The 19311-nt window shown below is 40.1% G+C and overlaps 1 protein-coding gene across 2 annotated transcripts in view; it reads right to left on the bottom strand.

The window, feature by feature from the left end:
- CCSER1 (coiled-coil serine rich protein 1) overlaps positions 1–19311 on the bottom strand; it is a 628410-nt gene that overhangs the window by 82049 nt on the left and 527050 nt on the right. For both annotated transcript variants that reach the window (XM_054989817.1, XM_054989818.1), the window contains exon 8: positions 18034–18117. In XM_054989817.1, coding sequence (XP_054845792.1) covers positions 18034–18117 — 84 coding nt within the window. The remainder of the gene's footprint in view (positions 1–18033; positions 18118–19311) is intronic.

Here is a 19311-nt window from a genome sequence, read left to right as displayed (position 1 = left end):
CTGTCCCTCCATCTCCAGAATCTCAGGCAAAGTTTTTTTGTAGGTGCACCTAGGACACTCTGGGAAATGAAGTTGACAGGATTCTTCACATGTGAGGCATTCTATAATCTGCTTTTCTCAGGGTTTGATAGGCGTACTTTAGATGCAGCCAAAAGAGCATTTGAAGTGTTGGGAAAGGATGCTATGTTTATCTGCTGTCGTCAGATGTTCTTGATTGCAGCTGCCACCAACACTATTCCATGCCACCACAAGGCGAGAAAGGAAGGGAGGACTTCTGAGCCCAATTCTAACTCTAAAAATTCAGACATTTTGTGGATTTCTTTGCAAACTGGAATTGTGTGCAGGTTAACCTAAGTGACAGAAGCCCTGTTCAAAAGTTACAGTGAACACACGCATAATCCGTGTACAGAGTATTACCCTTGATTTTTTTTCTCTGTGTGTTGAGTAATTCTCATGTTACGTCCAATGTATGTGCAGCTGAACATTGTGACTGAAACCTCTCATTTTTCCAAGTTCATTTTATCCAGTTTCATTTATAAAGTGAACATGCTAGCTCGTTCTTACAAACAGCCGTAAGTGTATCGGTGAATGATATGTGTGTGTTCACTGTAACATGTGAACAGGGCTACTGTGTGTGTATATCTATGTGTATTTGGTCCTCGTTGCTTGTGTTCATCCATTTGCTATTAATGCCCAAAGTGAAGGACACACGAGAGCATGGCTGTATTCAGAATTTACAAGCCAGAATACCCAAAACGGCTGTCATGGTTTTATATGAAACACGACAGTACAAGTTTTTCTTTTCTGGAGCTAGTAACAGAAAGCACCTTGAATGAGCAGAAGTTTCCTCCTAATGCAAGGAAGTTCTAGTACTAGAGCCAAGATGGGGGGTTTTCTGATTAGAACGAATTACACATTCATACAATGAAAAGAATATCATCAAGATTATAGAGGCATATGAACACCTTTTGCATCCTTATTTGAGCATCCGTACTATTCAAACCGCCACACTAGTCATGAAGATTCTTTTTTTATACTATATATAATCTAAAACAAAATAACAACCAAGTTTTGGAGTAATACATTTTGAAGAGATTATTAGAGGGGAAAGCTGCCTTGTGAAATGGTATCATCAATTTCTAATGAATATTTCAGAACTTGTCGGGGAACCCATCTAGAGGGAGACCAAAACGACTTTCTAATTTTCTTTACAGCTTTATCATTTTTCCCCCACCCCAGGCCAACAGTAAGTCAGACTGATGTCCATAATTTTACATCTCTAGAAAGATGATTTATTATTGTACAAAACATCCTCATATTTTAACGATGATAAAAATATTTGTATAGAAATAAAGATTACAAAAAAATAACTGAGCCAGCAAAAGCGCTCAGAAAAAGATCCAACAGTCGCTTAACAGAACAAATTCAGATTGGGATCACAGAATAATACTGGATCCAATCAAGATTGCTGAAGGAGATTAGGTAGCGTGGGTTTCTCATAAAGCAAAGATAATATTCAAGCCCAATACTCTATCTTTAAGTATGCATTCAGATATTTCTGTGAATCCCCATGAGCACAAAATACAGTAGAATCCATAAAAGTGCTGAGCAATAAAGAAACTTTTCTTTTAATTTAACAACTTATTAAAAATAAGCATAGTGGCCAGGATCCAAAGAACAGCATGATTACTTCTGAATACCCAGAAAAAAATTGTACTTGTATATCTGAAATAGAAACCTTCCTTCTTCCTGTGCTATATACAACTTATAATATGCAACGGGTAGTTTATCTGTAGAACAGTGGTTAAGTGTTTCAGCTGCAAAACAGCACTCTACTGGTTCGAATCCTGTTACTGCCACAAGCTTAGAAGGTGGCCTTGGGAAGGCCCCCTCCTCTCAGCCCCAGCTCCCCAGCTGTATTGGGGAGATAATAACACAAATTTGTTCACTGCTCTGGGTGAAGCACTAATCTGTATAGAAGAGCAGTATATAAGCACCATTATTATCTCCATCATTTTAAATGAATCATAGAATTATAGAGTTGGAAGGGGTTTTACAGACCATCTTGTCCAACCCCTTGCCCAATGCAGGAACAGGCTAAAACATCCCCAACAAGTATTTGTCCAGCTGCTCCTTGAAGACTGCCAATAAGGAGGAACCCACCATATCCCTAGGCAGCTGATTCCACGCTTCTAGGGCTACCCAAGAACTAGGGTATGATAAAGTAGGTCTTTGAACCCTGGCCTGTGTTGAGAGACAAAACAGACAGTTTTATAATTGTGGGAGACAGAGAAAAATAAAGGAAATAGTACCATTTCATTCTGCAGCTGCTGTTATAAAGATACGCAGAAGTGCAAGAATTAGTTCAAAACAAAGGAACTTGTAGGAGCCAGAAAAGATGAAAATGCTGTTTTTCAACTTCTGCAGCAAGCTGAATTTGTTTTTTGTCACTGGCTACTGCTTGGCAACTGGATATTTGCACTTCATTTACAGTTGACTGTAGGTGAAACAATATGCTAAAATTTAAATTGAGGTTCTCTTCAGTCAAGCAAATATTGCTAAAGATGCCTTTATCATCATGTAACTAGTGTGGAGTGGTGGTTAGAATGTCAGACTAGGACGTGTGGGACCCAGGTTTGAATCCATGCTCTGCCATGGAAGCTTGCTGGTGATTTTCAGTCAGCCACACACTCTGAGCCCAACCTACTTCACAAGGTTGTTGTGTGGATAAAATGGCGACAAGGAGAACAACATAAGCCGCTTTGGGTATCCACTGGGGGAAAAGGAAGGGTGTGAATAAATAAATCAAAGAATTCAAAACTGTTAACTTGAGATCTGAGAATATGGCTAAATCATAAACCACTCTCCTCATGCGCTTCAAGCACATGGCTCGTTGTCTGGCTAGGCAGAACAGTTCCTAACTCCAGCTGGAAGGGGAAATCACTTGAACGTGAGTCATGAGCAAGACTGGGTAGCAGCCCCACACCCTGGTGATGTAAAAAGATTGAAGGACAAAAGGGACCTTCCAGGTGTTCCTGAGTTAATCTCCTCCACATCCTTCTGATAGTTCCTCACCCACCTTCCTAATTAAAGCTACTCAGGATCTGATAGCCCTTCCCATCCAACAATTGCGGGTTATCAATCGCCTTTCTTTCCTTCAGTAATACTCAGGAAGTTTTAATCAAGTCTTTCCCATTTTATTGTTTCACCTCCGGAGACAGCCATTAAACTATTGTTTTGGGGGTAGAGAATTTATAGTATAACTGGACTGCCCTGCCATGTGCTCTGTGTGTGTGTGTGTGTGTGTGTGTGTTAATTCGTTCGTTCGTTCCTGGGATCCTATACACAAACTCAGATGCATGTCTGAGCCTTCTCCTCCCTCTTGCTGCGAAGTGCTGGTTGCTCAGCCGCTACTCTTTACGGATATCCTCTATCTCCTTGACTGGTAAATATCACCTGACTGTTAACCTGTCTCTCCCTCTTTCTCCCTGTTTTCTAGTTAGCTCTGTGCATATGTTGTGTGTGTTTTCTTGTGTGTTTGTTTTTGCTGCTCCTTTAATAAAACCATTCCTGTTGAACCCCTGCCTGGTTGTTTCAGAGAGTTCTCTAAGTGAACGATCCTGGTATACATCGGTAGAGACCCTGTTACTCACCCGCACTCACTGCATCTCCTTGTATGCTAATTCCTCCAACTCGCAAGGAGACCCCCCTTTTTTGGGGTAACACAGTAGAACCATTTTATAAATATATAGGGCTTCCTGGGAATTCATGTTCAAGAATTATTAAACATAAATACTTAATTTGGGATTTCTGCCTGCATCATTTAATCCCAGAGCACTGATGTGACATTGCCAATCCCAGGAAAGCAAAACAAATAACAAAGACACTTTGATTAACTGATTATGGCTAGCCTTCAGTCTTGTGTTAAATGTCATGGGGTAATTCTTTCAATGAAAAGATAGTACTACTAGGTAAGGCAAAAGAGGCATCTTGCTGGTCTTCTATACAATTAGTTAAGGACCAGGGGACTTAAAGTACTGGTCAAGCCTGTTAGTCATACTTGGCCCACCATACACTGAGAGGGTCTTCCAATCATGCCTAACTGAAATATACCATTTATTTCTCATCTTCTAAAACCTGATTTTCTTGCTTAAAAGATTCTTGTAGCTCAGAGCAATTTAAAAGAGAAAATAAAGCAAAACGGCTATTAAACTAAACATACCGATACACAGACATAAAATAATCAAATTGATTATTCCACCTATTTTGGGGTGGACAGACAGTCTTGGGCCATCTTATCTACAGAGACTGCCTTTCTCCATCTGTTCCACCTCAGCAATTTCACTCAAATGAACAGGATCTTATGCAGGTGCTACTTTGCACATGGGCAAAATGAACAGCTGCCCGTACACAGCCAATCTCTGTGGCAGCCCCTACCTAATGGAATGGCCTACCTGAAGAGGTCAGGAAAGTTCCCACTCTCCTGGCTTTCTGCAAACTATGCAAAACTGAATTATTCAAGAGGGCTTTTTACCCAGATAGGAGTGCTGTACTGTATGGAAGTGATCTAAAAAGAGGTGCATATGTAAAGGGACAGTGTCTACAGACTTTATTACTATGTATTGTCTGTTGCTGTAAGTATGATCCTACTGGATAGCTTCTATGTTGCTTAATATGTCAGTTTTAGAATTGCTTATGCACTGTTTTAGGATTTCTTCAACTGTGCATTGAATCTTTGTTAGTTTTAAATCTCTGTGAATTTGCATTTATATACCATGTTATACAGTTTATTGAAATGTCTTTCAAATACTGTACTGAGTCACACTGTGTAATCTGCCTTGAGTCTCAGCAAAAAAGGTGGACAATAACACAAATAAATAAATAACAATCTGTCAGCATTTGTTCACCCAAAACATTCTTATATGGCAGAAAAAGCAAGAAACTCTGACAACTGCTTTCATGCCCCACCACATATAGAACGAATGTGCCAGAATACAGCACTCCTGATACTCAGAAGACTCGAGTTCAGATCTCGTCTCAGTCCCTGGCACAATGAATGGGCCCTGGGGAAGTCATAAGATTTAGCTTCACTATGGATTTATGCTCAAGCATGCCGTAAGACTGTAGGGAAAAGGAACACATTTGCAAGCACTAATTAAATCATTCCTCCAAAGACAAAGACCTTGGAGTCTCTCAGAATGGCAGCGAACTGTGGCCATTCCCAGGAAGAGGTTCCTGCATATGCTGCGGTCTGCATAGGTATGCCTAAAAATGTTAGAGTATAAATCATAAAAAATAACTCTTTCTGCGCTGAAAGATCTACGAGGGCTGCCCATCTGTTTCTGGGCACAATTCAAAGGGCTGGTTCTTGACAACCCTAAATGAATTGGAGCCAGGGTAACTGAAGGATACTGCAATACAGTCCAGACTGAAAGCCAAGAACTTCCTTGGAAGCCCTGATCTCTGGCTTTTAACGAAGGGGTTATATCTTGTAAACGTTTTACAGTCTGCTCTGGCCTGAGGATCATTTTATCTACATCATTTTGGGCTGCTCAGTGTATGTTTTGTGCTGTTGTTATGCCCTGACTTGTTTTTAATGATGTCAGCCTGGCTTTAGTAGCTTGTTTCAATACCACCGGCCTTTAAAAATGGCTTTGATTTTAACAGTTGAGTTTTAATGGCTTATTTTTATTATCTTAGTTGTACACTGCCTCATGAGAGGCAACACAGACATTTTCTAAATAATCAAAACATATCTTGCTTACAAGCTCCGGTTTGTTGACGACTAAACATGTTCATTGTCCTTGGAAGGCCGGAGGACGTTATACCTTGTTGTTGGCCCTCCGGACCGGAATAACTGGTTGGCCATTGTTTAAGACGAGATGCTGATGAACAGAGCTCTTATTATATTCTTAATATTGAACACGTTATTATTACAACATTACAGCCAATAGGAAATATGATATCTATCCAACCACAGTTAGGTTATGATTTCTTCAGTGTGAGAGAAAAAAGAAGTTATTTTCAGCATAAAAGCCTGGACGTATTTATCTTAACCTGCAAGGAGACCTGTCAGTAAAATCATGCATCTCTTCTGAAGCTAGGAGTCTGCCCGTGACTCCTGAACAGAAGACCAGCATATGTGATGCATTCGTACTAAAGGTGTGCTAGTCATACTCTAACATCCCTCAAGGCACTTAAGGACAGAGTTTTATTGTCGGTGCACTCAGCTCCTGCCATATTATTGCTATGCAAATATGTCTAGCGGAATGCGCATCAGACCCCAAACCTCTTCCTGCGCTGACAGCATGACAATCATTTATCTGAATCCGATGCTGAGTGGCCCAAAATGACGCCGCTTTGTGATAGAGACTTAAACTAATATGCAGAATCACCTCCACAAGTGCAAGGGAATATTAAAGATTCTATCTTGCTGGCAGCTTTTTGCCAAGGCTTCTGAGAGCGTGAGGAACGACTGGCTAATCCGCATTGTGTATCATTGGATACTGTCATTTTCACACTCTACAGCTGCCTTGCAGAGTTGACTGGAAGAGTAATTACTGCTGAGATAAGCCTTTTTTCTGGAATATGTGCAATTAATTCTCCCTGTAAAAAAGGGGGAAAAGAATCTGACACTTTAATAATGTTTAAGTACACCTAATCTATTTCTTTTCTGCTCAGATGTTTCCTAAATATGAGGAAGAAAGAGGATTTGAAAGTACTTACAGCTGTCTCTTTTTATGTAAATCATCCACGGACCTGTAATATTCTATCATAAAATAGCAAACGTGAAATAAGATCACAAATTATAATAGAATGCAGAACAAGTACGCAATTATCATAAAGATGAATACACAATATGATTTCCTTGCGTACCACCGTTACTCTTATCAAACAGAGATTATCACGGCATTAAAGTTTCAAGGGCATGAAATTTAATTCAATTTCAGAAAGAGAGAGAAATTAAAATTGGTCCCCTGTATCTCTGATGCCACTTGGCTTTTGTTCATGGAGGTGCCAGTGGAAAAACTAGTGGGATCCTCATCCAGTCCTACCTTTCCCTATCTTTTAAAAACCTTTTAAATAAGCTAGTAAAAACTACACTTGAAGGAAGTAGAGCTATGGCTGGTGTAAATGAGCATGAGTGCATTTTATTAGAATGCTCAGGATTTTTCCCAAATGCCATATTTATGGGGCACATGTTTAAGGAAGAACTGGTTGTTTGGGGGGGGGGAATCATATATTTGGAATGTGATAGCAAGTATTAATGTGCACCCCTGTACAACATTGGGGCAGCAGCAGACATATCAACTGGATAGCCGCTTTAAGTAGAAACCTACTTAGAGGTTATTGTAAGAAAAAAAGAGAGAGTCTTGAGATTATAGGCTTTATTCTCAAGATAAATTTATACAGCATTTCTAATTCTAATGATTTCAGACAAATTGCCCAGTTAAAAGATGTTAATGCATATCATCTATTTAATTCTCCAAGATTAAACCCCAGGACTTCCAAATCTAATGCATATGTCCCAAAAGAATATCCTAAGGCATTAAGCATCTCCTATGAAGCAGCTGTAGCAAAGGTATTTTCTCTGCCGGCCAGCTTTTAAATGGAGATATTTTGTTTTCCTTCTGTTGAGGTGAAAAACCTAGTTTTGATAGTCTGCAAACGGAGATGAATTAGAGTCAACTGGAATCCAGTGGCATGTGAGGGCTTTTGATTGTTCAATCAATATACCACAATAGCAAAAGAAAACTTTCAAGCGGGGGACACTCTCACTTCCACTTCCCCCACTATTTCCTCTATTTCTTCCTTGAAAGCCTCTTTTCCTGCTTCCTTCTCTCCTTCTACCTGCCAGCCTACCTACCTTTATCACTTGAGCTGTTCCTAATACTCTTTCCCCGGTAGCCTCTATCCAGGAAAACCATTTGTGCAGTGCCAGCTGCCAGACCGGACCCAGTTGTACAGTGAGGAATCTACAAGGATTTGTGTAGGGCACCTCATTGCTCCCGTACCTGCTTCCTCAAACCATTTCCCCTTTCCCTCCTCCTAGCAACCCCCATATCCTCCCTCTTCCCTGCTTCTTTCTCTGCTTCCTATCTAGCAATCTGCCCCACATCTTCAAATATATTTATTATTTTTACCCCACCATTCTCCACAACTGGAGGCCCAAAGCAGTTTACAACAGTCTCCTTTTCTCAATGGTATCCTTACAACAACCCTTTGAATTTGAGGTTAGGCAGAGTGCACTGGGGGTGAGGTATTTCCCTGTTTTTATTGCACAAAATATTCCACGTGGAGTAGCAAAAACAGTCAACCCCCCACCCCCACCCCATACTTGCTAGTCTGGAAAACAGCTTGAGCGGGGAGGTAGGACACCCCCCCCCCCATGGCATTCTGAGTCTGTTTGCTCTCTCATTTATTTTTTAACAGACATTCCCCACAGCTGCTGTGTGACCGCAGGGAACTCAGACCTAACTCTTTAAAAACATGCATGTCAAGCTTGACTCTTAGTCTGAAACTCTATCACCATCACACTGGCTTCTATGGGATGGCTGTTGTTTAACAACAGAAAGCAGCCAGGCGTAGGTAAGTCATGCAAGTCAAGGGGTACCAATCAACTGGTCATTACTGATGGGCCTGGCCCAATGAGTCCTCCTTCAAATGCCCAAACAACCCTGGACAAGGCCTTTTCTTTAATGCTAGAAACCAAAGCTTGGAGGCCAGCAATACTGTTGTGGCTACCTAGTAATGGTCACTGAGGACATTCATCAAAGCTAGGCGCTGCTTTTATTATTTGGGTGAATTTTAACCCTCCAACATATTTTATTTTAGATTGCAGATTTTTTTCTAACAAGCCTGGGGTATTTTTCAGGTTTGTAGAAAGAATTCACTTGTCTGTTCATGGCTCCAGTCTCTGGATTTAAGTATCCACAGATTTGGTCACACAGACAATCTGATATATTTTCTTAGTTGGTTATTAATGCACTTGCCTATTTCCACTATATATCTATCTCTGTGATGGTTCCTATAGTATGAATTAAATGTCCTGAAACTAAATAGCTTCAAGTTTGATTAATAATTTTTTGAGTGAGTTAAAAGGCTGCTCAACTACAGAACTAACCTAAATTATTACTTGGGGTGAAATTAAAACCGTAAGTGAGAGTGAAACATCAAGTAGTATTAAGGGTACAACTAAAGATCCCAAGTCAACATTTGAAGGGCTAAAGGTATAATCTAACCCCCCCCTACCATTTTTATCTTTACAATAATGTGATGAAAGATCAGACTGAAATACTGAGTTAATCCAAGTGAATTTAATGTCTGATCAGGGATTGGACCTGTGTTTCACAAGAGAAACCTCAATGATCTGTTCATTAAATCACATGTTGTCTAGGTCTGGAAAAGAACTCCCTTTCCCTGTGAATCTGCTTGCTTACTGAGATGTTCATCAGAGGCCCTGTGCCAGATGCCTGTACAATTCCAAGATGGTTCAAGATAGTGTCCAATTCCAAATTTCAAAATATTTGAAGCACAATAAAATGCCAATTAACTCTCCTCCCTAGTTAACACTCAATTAAAGTCCTTGCAGCACCTCCTTAGGGAGCCAGTTCTATAAGATGAAAGCAACTACAGAAAAAGCACAGGTTCTAATAGATGCCAGGTGGTCTACTTTCAGCACAATCCTAAACAGAATTACTCAGACCTAAGCCCATTGATTTCAGTGGGCTTAGAATGGAGTAACTCTGTTTAGGAATGCACTGTTTAAGTTTTAGAAGTTAGGCTTGATGGTTTTGTTCTGACTCTGGAGTTCCCAGCCTAGCCAGGTTTGATTAAAGCCCCACCCTTTTCTCCTTTTGGCATTCAAAGCCATTTTATTTAGCCAAGCATTTGCAGAACAGCAGTATAAAGCCTTCTAGTGTATTGTGCTGCTGATGTTTTAATTGCTTTATTTAGTATTTGGTTACTGTATTCTTATTATTTTAATTAACTGGGTTGGCCACATGGCTGAAAGGTGAGATATAAATATTTATATAAAATAAATATTCACTTTAAAATTCCACACACTAATAATAAATCCATGCACACTATAGGTTCTCTAGCTGCTAAGATTTGTTACAACAGGATTCTCAAATGCAACTATAGTGGCTGCAGGCATTCATCAGAAACTTTATACAAGCCGGATTGTTCTGTTGACTATGCAAAGATGTCACTGAAGCCAGTACAAATATTTTTCGGCAGTTTTCAGAAGAGCCGTTTCATAGTCCATATTTAAGTTATTTCCTGTATTAATCCTGTATTCCTGTTTTATTGCCTCAATATTGTTCCCTAACATTATCCCTGCCAACCCACTACGGTGTCACACTAATATGAAAAAACATACGTTCTATATGGTTTTTATTCATTTAATGTCAAGCAGTAGGGCTAAATCTAGCTTGGATTCAATCAGGCTTTTTAACTTCATCTGGTCCAGAACGTGGCGGACCATTTTGCTATTCATCTGGTATATATATTAACTCAAGAGCCCCCCCCCCCCGGATTTCTAGTTCACTTTGCAGCCAAAGTCGAGGTTCTGGGTTTGACCTTGAAAGCTCTAAATTGCCAGGGTCTGGGTAATAAGATTACATGAAGCTGCCTTATACCACTGGTCAATCAAAGTCAGTAATGTTGCCTCTAACTAGCAGCAGCTGGTTGCCTACTCCCTGCTCCTTTTACAGGAAGACATCAGGAAGGCAACCTAGTTTAATGACGGAGCTTCTGCTTTCCATGCAGCAAGCCCCTGGTCCAGTCCTCAGCATCTCCAGTTAAAAGGAGCAGGTAGTAGGTGACTTATTTTATTTATTTAACCGCTGTTCTCACTGAGACTCAAGGCAGACTACATTGTGTGAGATTAGTACAGTCAATACCAAGGTCATTTCAATAAACAATGCCACAGGGTAAATAAATGCAAGTTTACGAACATATAACATTAACAAAAATCCAATACAGAGTTGAAGAAATGCTGAAACAGGCATAAGCAATTCTAGGACTAACATTAAGCAACACAGAACTACCTAGTAGGGTCATACTTAAAGCAACATAGTACACAGGCGCTTCTTAGGGCATATACTGAGGTCCCAAGAGCTGCTGACAGTCAGAGAGTGCCAACATAAACTAGACGGAACCAACTGTCCAACTTGGTGTTAGGTAGGGTTGTTATGAGGTATGTTTTAGATACAGCCATTGATTCCTCTTATTCTATTTTTTCTCTTTTAAAAGCTGGAGTTCTCTTTCAGTTTTCTTTGAAGAGAAGTCAAGGTGCCCTTTTGTAACTCCAGCCTTTGCAGGTATTTTATGTTATACACCCAGGGTGGTGCTCTAGCAGGAAGATAAGGTGGCTTAGGAAGACACTGTGTGCCTCTGAGCATCTTCAGAGTGAAATTCTGCAGAACCTCCCTTCCTACCCTTCAACCCTTCAACTTTATCTCTGATCAAAAATGAATTGATTAGAAACTGACTCCCAATTCTTAAACAGAGAAAAAGAAAAAGATGGTTGGTGTCATGGACTGGGTCAGTCAAAGTCCAGTCCAAAGTCAAAGCACAAGTTCAAAGCCAGGAGAGAGTCCAAAATCCAAGTTCAGAGGTCCGTAGGTCAATTACCCATAAGTTGGGGGCTATACAATAGCAAAGTCAAGGTCCAGTCCGAAAGTCACAGAGCAAGGCAAAAAGCACAGCAAGGCAAGGTTCAATGGAGTGGTAGTAGTGGGGACTGACGTATTGCTTCCATGTTTCTTAGCTGTCTGTGGCCGAGTTTTAAAGACAGGCTGGGCTTGTGGCCAGCTGCTTGGGAGCTATCATGTGTTCACTCCTCATCACTCTCAACAAGCAGCTGGCGTCTGGCCAGGAGGCGTGCACTTCTTGCCTGCAGTTCAGATCTCAGCTTCCATCTATGCTGCTCAAAGGGTGGAAGTGAGTCTGGAGGGCTGGGGTTGGCTAACTGGGTTTCACCTGCTGGATCAGAGCTAGAGGGTGTTGGTTCTGCCTCAGCTGTTGGTGGTGCTGGCTGACCAGCAGGTATTCCCTCTGGTCAGCTTCTGTTAGCTCCCCTTCCTCTGAGGAGTCCTTAGCTTCTGGCAGTTCAAGGCTGGCTGCACGGAGCTCCTCTTCCCCTGAGGAGTCCTTGCTAACACTCAGCCCTGGCTGACTCAGCTGCATTTCAAACTGGGTAAAAAAGAATTAAGAGAATTTCTCTCAACAGCCCTAGTATTAGGCAGTTTCATGTGCTGACGTGCTTTAAAACATCTCCTGCTACATTTTGATTGTTAGGGTAATCATCACTGTGGAATGTATTGCATTAATTTTGTTGTACACAGCTCTAGGAGTAGCAAATTCGGAAAGTAGCATCTCAACAGAAACAACAGAAATAATGAAAACCGGAAGTAAATAGTAACAAACCAGAAATAAATAGTGACAAACAACACCTAACACCTGATAAATAAACTCCTGTGTGAAACTCAAACATTGCTGTCCTCTAAAACTAATACATTCTCTACCCACTGGAACAAATTTTATGCCATCAAGTATGCTAAGCTCACTGTTATCAACAAAGTATAACTTTGCAGTGACAGACCTGCCAGCCGCCTTGTAATATATGCTTCAGACAAGATGGATTTTACATCAGAACTCCACCAATGCACAAAAGCTTGATGCTCTCCGTATTCCATTTTGTCACTTAATTTTATATACTAATTACATAATACATCATCCCTTAATGTAACCACATCTGAAACACAACACAGATAACCAGTATTTATTGCAGAGGCTCTGAAAAGGGGCTGAGTTTTTTTGTTCTTGCAAAGAACTTCTCTTTTCCAAAGCTAACATGTGCCTTCTGTGTATGAATGTTCAATATATTTACATAAAACCATCAATACCATGGCGAGTGAAAGGAAACTGCTTGTCTGTGAAACGCCTTTGGAGTGACAATTATAGGTTACCACCAAAGATCCCCGGTGTAAAAGTGACTACAGCTGGTGTATGGAGGTGCTAATGATTACCTCCTCTACCTATAGCTGCACCCCCCTGACTTTGCAGAAAATTGTCCGGGGCGGACTGAGGCTAGAGGAGAAAACAGGCAACCTACTTGTGCCTTCTGCTTCATCAGCAAGATCTCTGGATCCATGCCAAAATATAGCAGTATTAATTTCCAATTTTAATTAGGCTACGTAAAGATTTTGCATTATAGAACAAATAAAATACCTTGCTGAGACAGGTAGGTCATGAAGAGAGAGTGAAAATGAAGAACTTCCTGGGGGGAAAAAAGATTTATCTTAACAAATGACTTACCAATAACTATATACCAGCCATGTGTTTTTCACAAAGTCCAAATGAAGAAATCAAATCATGGTAGATGTTTGTTGCCTCAACCTGGCTTAAGTACAATGAACACACGGTTTTACTTACTGCGCTGGTGTTTGCAACCCTACAACATCTGTAGGGAGACACAGTGAGATAGTAGAAGCAGGGAGACTGGAAAGATAGGGAAACTATCTCAATCATGGTTTTGCCCAGAGCAGAGAGAGTAATTAACCATGGATGATCCAGAAGGAGATCTGCAAACTCATTTCAATCAGTGGTTGCATATCTTGATTTACAGCCAATATTTAATTATGGTTAAGACACTGTCAACACCTTGTTCTGGTTATCTCCTATTTTAAAACCAGGAAGGAAAGCGTAGCCTGAAGCTAGAAACATGGCAGCAACATATAATTATTCAAAATTATATATTTTAATTCTGAAAAGGAAAATAGAATTGAGGTCTACAAAATGAAAAAAAGAAAATGCAAGTAACTTCAAATTAAAGTTTGCATTAGAACAAAAGGTATTTTCTAATGCCATGGCAAATACTTTACCAGGATTCAGCTCAGTTCAGTACAGGCAACTGAGCCTTAGCCTTAGCTCCAAGGTTACGGAATAGCTGCAGTGGGGGTAGTGACCTTCCATCCCAGTCAAAATAGTCTGGATGAGGTCTCTCCTCAAAATTAGCTCAGGGATACCACTTAGAACAGAATGCCACAACTTGGTGGTTATTATCAGGAGTTAGGCACAATATGCATATTGCACCCAATCTGCAGTCATTCCACTGTTGTCCATCAGTTATGGAGGTATTGGTTGACTCATACAAAGTCCTTTGTAGCCTTGGGCACTCATATCATGAGGACCCCCTCTCCACCTATGTCCCACCATGACAACTTCTCTCATCTGAGCAGGGCCTTCTGCAGATGGCCAAGATTAACAACCACCTGTACACGTGTCTTCTCTGCATTGACCCCCACCATATGGAATGACCTGCCCGAGGAAGTGAGGAAGGCTCCCACACTCGCAGTCTACGTAAAACAGAATTGTTCAAGAAGGCATTTTTATAATAAAAGAAATAGAAGACTGGTCCAGGAGAATGAACTGTGCTTCTACTGACATGACAGCTCCATTTCAAATTTCTGTAATTCCTAGTCCTACTAAACTGCTTATTAGATGTATGATCCTGTTGATTGTATTGATTTACATTACGCAATCCTACTTGAGTCTCATTGAGAAAGGTGGACTGTAAATAACAAATAAATAAGAATAAAAAAATAGAGGATAGAATAGATTTAAAGGACAAAATTGTATAGGATAACAAAGAATATAGGTAAACTAAAGAGTGCTGGAAATATGTGTCTTTGACCAACCAACAAATATCAAGGGAAGGATCTGGTGATGAAATTAATCTATCCAAGACCTTCATTTCGGAATCAGGATGCCTTCTGCAAATTTATTCATACTTGTTTAATTGTAAAGCACAGTATATCCTCTAGAAACTTGTGCACATGACTGCATTTGACAAAGAGACAAACAACAAACCCAAAGTAGCAGGCACCCTTGACAGGAGATTTAACTAATACTTAATGCACATCCGAGAAAGTCTAGATGGACCATTGGTTTGAATAGAGGAATGACTGCTCTGGAGAACATTAACCTTTGACAACATGGTGGAACTTTCAAAGAGAGATACCGTGAACCACAGCCAAATATTCATTAGACTGTCACCCTGAGTCTTGCTTCAGCAAGCTATTTTCCTCTTGTCTCCTTTTACTGAACTGGATATATCAGAGCATGACAAAATCACAGTCATATTCTTCTATTATAGCTGGTTGTGGGGGAGTTGTCAAAGGTTATACAGCTGCAAAAAGCATCCCCAGTCTTTGGAAATGGGGGGGCCCTTGCTAATTGACAAAATATTTTTGTGTTCAGAGTAAGAACAGGAAGAACTGCGCTCACCTTGAATCAAAGCTGAACACTAATGAGTAATGGACAAAACCTATGCTCCATAGTGGTTAAGTAACTGGGCTGCAATCAGCACTGTTGGTTTGAATCCTGCTATTGACATGAGTTGAGCAGCTGGCCTTGGGTAAGCCACTTCTCTCAGCCCAGCTCCCCAGCTGGATTGGGGGGATAATAATACACTGACTTTGTTCACTGCTTTGAGTGGGGCACTAATCTGTCCAGAAGGGCGGTATATAAGCACATATTATGTCACAAGCACAGTTATTATTACTATTAAATTTCACTGCTTCTTTTATTTCTCTCTGTGATTAATTCCACTCATCCTTAATTCCAATACAACTAAGAGAATTGTTTAAAATTTAATATTAGAATTATTTCATTCAGAGACTGGTACAATTTTATTTCATTTCATTTTTATCTCCACCCCCCATGTTATCACTGCCCTCATAAATATAAACATTGACAAAACATTGCAAAGTGATTATACATCATACATCAAGATTCTTTTTGCATGTTGCTTCAATGGCATGCACATGCACCTATAATCGAAACAAGCCTGCTTGTTAAGTGTGTTATCAATGTGTGCATTCTCATTGGTGGGGAAAGATACACAGGAATTCTCAGAGGTGGGGAAAGATACACAGGAATTGAGGGTTGTGGCAAACTTCACTTGAAGTGAGTTCTATACAGAATTCACAAAAGCTGAAAACTCCGATTGGACTCCAAACCCAAGGCCAGAAAACTCCAAACTACAAAATCTAAGCAGATATTCAGGTGAAAGTAATTTCAGAAGAATTAATGATTAAAGTGATCTAACCAGGAAGTACTCATCAAATAAAAACATTACTTTCTCTAGATACAGCTCTAGCTCTAGCAGAAAGTTTTTTGGCTGCTAAAGCAAAAAGTGTAAGAAACAAATGGATCAGTGTCTGAGAGAAGGAAAAGCAGCTTCTCTGTATGTGAGGAAAGATTTAGACCCATTAAACGCTCTGCGAAAAATTTCGTCCTTGGCTCTGCATAAAGAGAACAGAATAATAAATAGTGTGGTAAATCTTCTAAACTCGGTCTCCACAAATGCAATCTCAAAGGGGTTGAGGTGTTTTAGAGTAGCGCCCAGCTTACAAGGCTGTTGGCATAGTATAAAACCAAGCTGAGGCAAAGGCTATTCTAAGGTTGTCAGAAAGGATGTTAACCAAACAGTAGGCTCTAATGTGATCTTTCTTGAATAATTTGTATATATGATTAATTGCTGATACTTGTATATATGATTCACTTATTTATGTCAGATTGTTTTGTGATTTCAGATTGTGACGTCCTTTGCCCACAGACAATAAACTACTACTACTACTACTACTACTACTACTACTACTACTACTACTACTACTACTAATTTCAGAAGAATCTTTAACCATAAATTGTTTATGTGGCAGTGCAATGACATCGTGGCCATAATCCCTGACTGGCTGTATTCAGTGCAGAGAAATCGACATTTTTAAAAAAAATAGTACGGAAGGCACAGCTGATCAAGCAGCAAACAGAGCAAGCAAAGATGTTTCGAGAAAGCATTTCAGACTCTGCACATGCTACTTTCAAGCTGAAGTATTTTCTGTATAGGGAGAAGAGAGAGGACATGGCAAATTTGCCCCTTTCCCCTTTGCACTGTCTCCCTCCAACCTAGTCGCTAATACACCACATGGGTCCTGTGACTGGGCAAATCAAGTTTCCTGGGGTAGAAAAGGACTAATGCCTAGGGATTACTGGACCCAACATGCAGTTTTCAACAAACAAAATAAAATACAATGTTAAAAGTCTTTATAGCAGATACGGTGAACTTTATCCATCCTTTGTCCAGTATGGTATGCCCTACATGAAGACAATTCATTTACTTTTAATTTTAGCACACTCTTTATAATGCAGCATAATGGAAACAAAGAACCCTTTTAGGTAGTGGATGCTGCAGCTGAAACATTTTTTTTACAGAAGAGATGAAAAAGAATACTATGATTTGTCATAAAAAAGTACTATTGAGCAGGAAAACCGGAAGAGTCAAATATCTTTTCAAAGATTCTGTGTATGTGTTTTTGTGTATGTGTGTGCTCCCTATGCTAGATAGGATCTACATAAAGCTATGGCATTTCTCTCAGTAGTGACTAATGCCTCGTTGATACTGCAAGACAACTGTCAACACAATCTCCTAAAACAAACTACCGCTATCAGCGTCCCTGCACAGTAGTCCTTTCTGAGATAGACAAGTCCCCAGATACCGAGAACTTGTAAATCTCCTTGAATCAGAATGAATGATTAATATGGCTCTTGACAATCTATTCTGCAACAGGCACAACTGTCAATTCAATCCTAAATAGAGTTACTCCAATCTAAGCCCATTCATTTCAATGAGCTTAGACTGGAGTAACTTTGCATAGGATGGTACTGTATATCATATACTATATTTACTCAAATGGAAGACAACCCTGAATGTAAGATGACCCCATAAAAATGTTATATACACACGCAACCATTTTTGTGATTGACCAAAACTGTAACACATATGAAAATGTAAGACAACCCCCTCTTTTCCTTTTTATGGCATATCTGTGTGTGTGGGGGGGAGGGGCCTAGTCTTCCATTTTGTGTGTGTGTGTGTGTGTGTGTGTGTGTGTGTGTGACACACACATTTCTTGGTCCCGTGGAATGAACTCTACAAGAAAACAAATGTTGAGTCCTGCTTACCAGTTCTTCACGGAGTTGGGAAATGAGTTCATCTCTCTCCTTCAGTTGCAGCTTCAGCACTGAGCATTCATCTTTCATTATATCCTATAAAAACATCAAAAGAGATGCTATAATAGACTTAGCGGTTTTCCTTTGCTCCTGACAAGAAAAGGCAGCTTCACACAGTGCAGGATAATTACATCCAAGTTATGAAACTCAATCCCCCTTCTATCAGGTGGAATGTTTTTTTTTTAGATAACAAATTCTAAGTTTGCCATATACACAACCTAATGCATTCATAGATATTACATATATAGAAATGGGAACAGCTCCCTGTGTGTTAAGTCCATTTTGTTAGTGTCTGATTCTTTTAAGCTTTTTATTGAAGCCCCTGTCAGGCATCTCTTTATTTCAGTGAAGGAACAGATGGCCATAAAATTTCATAGTTCTGCTCGCGCAAAACAGCATTGCAGAAATTTCACTTCAGATGCATTACTGGGGATTAAAAGAAATAAACCAAATCAGGCTGCAGATGGAAAAGGTAAGCAGAGGCACAGGCAGAAATTCAGCAACAGAAATGAAGCAACTCTTTCATGGAAGGAAATAACCCACCGTGACAGTCAACAATATTGCTACAAAGTCAAATTTAGTGATCTGCGGGTGAGTTTGGTGCTCTTCTAAATGAGATTCAAACAACACAGGTTACAGTCAGGGTTTCATAAGGAGCATGAAATTAAACTGATATAAAGGTATCCAGAAAAATGCTGAGGATGAAAGCCAGGACAAGGTTCTTAAACACAGCAGGATGTCTACACCACAGACTCAAACTTGTTGAACAATAATTTTCCTTCTCTAGGGAACCCTGGGAACTGAAGTTATCCCCTATCCCAGGGGTGGAAGAGTTGATTTGATGTCCACTTCTGCTCGGTGAAGCAGTGGGAGCTTCACTAGCATTGTGTTGGCACCACATCACTTCAGCACAAACCCAGAAGTGATGTCAATGTGTCAGCCAGTGCTCTAGGATTTACATGAAACTCTATGGTCTTACAACACTTTATTGTCCCCACTTCCCTATTATAGGCCAACTCTATTGCTATTGGAGAATTTTACAAACTATACTTCAGAGGTGTGTGTGTGTGGAGGGGGGAATTTACATAACCTTGTAGTGTATTAATGCCCTCAAAAACTGAGCTCTGTTAGTTGTACTCTATGTGAGTAACTATGACTTAACAGTGTCACCCAGCATCATAGTGAGTATGCTACAAATTAGTTATTCAAGTAAAACAATCTGAGCAAGCA

This window comes from Eublepharis macularius, chromosome 10, assembly GCF_028583425.1.
Source record: "Eublepharis macularius isolate TG4126 chromosome 10, MPM_Emac_v1.0, whole genome shotgun sequence".
Taxonomy (NCBI): Eukaryota; Metazoa; Chordata; class Lepidosauria; order Squamata; family Eublepharidae; genus Eublepharis; species Eublepharis macularius.
The sequence above is the reverse complement of the archived record's forward strand: the minus strand, read 5'-3'. Positions and strand labels throughout refer to the sequence as shown.